At 31.7% G+C, this 4,377-nt stretch overlaps 1 protein-coding gene across 1 annotated transcript; it reads left to right on the forward strand.

Moving 5' to 3' along the window:
- Positions 1-1,020, forward strand: LOC110785093 (uncharacterized). Its single transcript, XM_021989538.2, has one exon. It carries the CDS (start codon positions 79-81, stop codon positions 778-780), a length of 702 nt encoding a protein of 233 aa, XP_021845230.2. The 5' UTR covers positions 1-78; the 3' UTR covers positions 781-1,020.
- The last annotated feature ends 3,357 nt before the right edge of the window (positions 1,021-4,377 follow it).

Raw genomic sequence — 4,377 nt, forward strand, 5'->3', positions numbered from 1 at the left:
ACCCAATAACACCCCTCTCACCTTCTCTCTCTCTCTCTCTCTCTCTATATATCTATTTTCTCCTCAAAAAAAATAAAAATGGTTAGTCTCTCCTACCCTAAAGCCCCATCATCATCAACTTCATCTTCAACTTCATCTTCATCTTCATCATCATCTTCTACCACTTGTTCATCCTCTCTTACAACCATGAAGGTGAAAACCCTAATCCACAACCTAATATTTTCCCACATTTGTCGCGTTATCCGAGCGCTCTCTAAGGCCAAATCCATATTCCTAGAGATTTTCCGGGATAATCAACTCATGTACTTGAAACAAACCAAGAAGAAGAACAAGTATAGGAAGAAAATACTATTTGGCTCTTTTAGACTTCATTACAATTGGTGCTCGTCTTCAGCTCACGTCTTGCCTATTCCATCACCAGCAATACTAGAGACTTTCTGCAACACTACTCCTAATAATATATACTATGACTCTACATGGAATTCTGCTTACGCCACCGAAGAAGGTGATGATCATCAAGGTTGTAAGAGTAATAATGGGAATGGTAATGGTAATGGTAAGGACCAAGAAGAGGAAGGTCAACTCTCAAGTTATCTACAATGGCTAGAAGAAAAGGGTTGCAATAATACTAATTTAAATGAAGAAGATGTTCTTAATAATGAAGAGAATGAGATTGATAAGCTTGCTGATATGTTTATTGCAAATTGTCATGAGAAATTCAGGTTGGAGAAGATTGAGTCTTACAGAAGATACCAAGAACTTCTTGCTAGGACTTTGTGAATCAACCTCACAAACAAACAAAACAAGATAGAAATAAGGGGGTGTTTAAATTAGAGTATAATGGATTAAGTAAATTAGTTAGTTAATTAGTACTTAGCTTAGTTAATTTAAACTAGATATCTTATTTTATTTTTCTTTTATTTTTGTTTTGTTTTGGGAGAAAATCAGGTAAGATTTTAGGTGGCCGATTGTAAAAGTGATTTTCTTGAATATAATATGTGTCTTTAATTCTCTTTTTCACCGTCTTCGCAAAATAATATTGTATGAAAAAGGATACGATATATGGGGAATTGTACATAATGAAGAGATTAGTGGGGTGATTACTTAAGGTATTTGGGAGAATTATAAAAATGTGCAATTTCTTCTTTTTGATTAATTTAAAGTATGGTGGTCTTTGATTAATTTAAAGTATGGTGGTCTTTATTTAATTTAAAGTATGGTGGTCTTTAATTTATTGCAAGTGAAATAGTGATTGTCTAATTTATCAAATTGTAATAAAATTAAATTAGATTATGAATATACTTGGCAAAAGAATTTTCATAATTTTGGGGGCTAAAACCACTGCCCTAAAGCTAAGCGATTTTCTCTCATATATTGGATACACAATAAAGTAATGATAGACTATAAAACTAATCTAGGGGTTTTAACCATCAACTTAAACTTTTGGTTGAGTTGGTCTTTTGACATGATATCAGAGCCAACGTGACGTAAATGTCACGAGTTCAAATCTCATCCACCTCCACACTTCATGCCCAAATTAAATAGCTTTCATGTGAGGGGGCGTGATAGATTATAAAACTAATCTTGGGACTTCAACAATCAGCTTAAACTTTTGGTTAAGTTAGTCCTCTACCAAGTAAATATAATTTGATTTTAAACTTTTAATTTCCCCATGAAATTATCAACGGTCCTATTAGGAGTTTCAAAGAAAGAGTATATAAAAATTAGTTTAGACACGATGCATGTAAAATCTTTAAAATGAAATCTCGCTTATAGAGTATATCATAATACGGAATATTCTGTAGCCTATAAACAATGTAAATTATCTGTATTCCAATCCACATATTTACCAAGTACTACGGACATAGTTGTTGTATTTTACTAGTTTTTGGGCCCGTTCGTGATTACATATTGGTAGTGTAATGGAGTTTAGAAGTTATGTTGTTTTTACACAGGTGGTAGAAGATGTTTAAATCAAATGATAATAATAAAACTTTACGACATATAAAGTCTTATCTCTTTAATCATTATATTTTTCTACTTATGTTCATCTCCCCTGAAAAATAGATCGACTTTAAATCACCTATTACGACCAATAACATATCATTTATACAAAAATCAAACAAAACTGTTACAATGTACGTACGACTATACTCATGATATCCAATTAAGGAAAAGACTTAACAATTTCTAACTATTGAACTATATTGACAAACTTTTCATATAGGATAACTAAAACTAATTGTAAGTTCTCTAACAACAAAAATATACAAATAAAACCGCCTAAGAGTCTCAAGACGTTGATGACGATTTACCTACCTTTAATCATTTGCAAGGAAACCATACACTATAAGCTTCTCCTTCTCTGCAAAATGAATTGCAACTAATTAATCAAGAAAATTAAACAACATACTTCCAATATGCTTAAGAAAAATCAAGAACAACGTGCTTAGTGAGAGGGGGGTACTACAACTTGAATTGCACGCATGAAACTAAACAATCGAAATGTTGAATTAAAACACCATATAACCTCCTACCGTTTAAAAAAGGATCAATAAAAAATTCTATTAGTGGGAGGTTAAATTTTGAATGAACACTGCAGCAGAATGAGAGAAGATTTGGAGATTGAATTAAATTGACATTGAAAATAATTAAGGTTGGAGAGTTAATGGGAAGTTGAAGAATGGGGAAGAAAGTAGGAGACGGTTGTTTATGCATACTCAAGTTTAGTATTGATCCTAATTTTTGGTACTCCCTCCGTCCCATTTTTATAATTCTGTTTATATTTTGAGCATTCCAAAATTATAGTAATGTTTCTATTTTTTCCATTAAGTTTTCCACTTTACCATGTACTATATTGATTTAAAATGCATTGAAAATCCAACAAAACTTCCCCATGTACTATATTTCAATTCTTCATGTACTATATTTTTTTTTTCTATGTACTATATTCCACTTTCTCATACAAATTAATTATCAATGTACTATATTCCTATTTTCCGTGTACTGTATTCCATTTTTCTTAAAACCCGTGTTTTAGTCAACGGGGCTATAAACATTTCTAATAAATTAAAGAGACGGGGATTAGTAGTATATTACATGAAAACTAATGGAATAAAGTGGAATAATGAATGGCCATTATTTTTTTATAACAAAAAGTAAATAGAAAGAATGAAACATTAATAAGGTTTTGACACGTGTCTTCAAGATGGTGTTGCTTATGTGTCATTGAAATGATGATGGTTATATTTTTTAAATACTAGGTATTAATGAAGAACAAAAAGTAAGACTTACGATTGTTGTGCCGTGGTAACCGAACCACTGCCTTGAAAACGAGATTCGGTGCAACCGGGGTGCATAATTGTATTCACCGATTCGTTCCCTTAGGTTTACACAACTCTCAACACACAATGACACTCTTGGGTATGAGATGGAGTTACTAGAACTTATGCCCAAAAGAGAGGAAGAAAAGGAGATGATAAGAGAATGATTTTTCTGTAAGCAACACAAAGAATGAAGCATGTATTTATAGGATTAGTGGAGGATATCAAACAGCCCAAGGAAATCAAAGGACTCAAAGGAATCCAATGAACTTAATCATGACAATTAACATATGAAAATGAAGAGTTAAAACCCCTTAATCAATAGGGAGTTAAACTCACTTAACTCACTATAATCAGAAAGGTTAACAACCCTTAAACCATACTTAATAAGACTGCCAAAAAAGGAATCCCAAGAAAGCAAAATCAACGTCCAAAAAACGTCTTTTTGCATCCCCCAATCGGACGACCACCCATTTTTTCAAGCTTTACTTCAAACAATAGTAACATAATAACCCAAAAAGTCTTATAATCAAGTTTGTGAATGTACGAGTTCAAATTACATTATTTGTATAATTAAGATTTATACTATACGAAGCGCGGAGTATATATTAACCGATGTGAAGGACCTAGGATGCCAGACTGTCTACACAAGTAATCTACGAGTGAGTGTCTAAAAATAAGATCTTTCATTTCAAGTTCTAAAACAACATGTGTCCCCATTGAGTCACCAAAGCAAAGACTTTTCACTCATTTTTAATCATTATGCAATTAAATAAATTAAACACTCAAGGTTCCGTAGCTTAACAGCATATCATGTCATTAATGATTGTAGTAAAAAAAAAAAAAAAAGTAGTAGTAAAAATATCTTCCAAAAAATCGTTCATTCTCTCCTCTTTTGTTTTTTTACGTATTTTGTTTTAGATCGATATTTTTTTTAATCTTTATGTTTGGAGTATCATTGTATTAATTGCAATATAACTGTCCTTAATATTCCGTTAAAAAATTGTGTTAAGTGATTGTTAAACAAAATAATTGTGGCGTTAAATCTTTTACC

This window comes from Spinacia oleracea, chromosome 3, assembly GCF_020520425.1.
Source record: "Spinacia oleracea cultivar Varoflay chromosome 3, BTI_SOV_V1, whole genome shotgun sequence".
Lineage (NCBI taxonomy): Eukaryota > Viridiplantae > Streptophyta > Magnoliopsida > Caryophyllales > Amaranthaceae > Spinacia > Spinacia oleracea.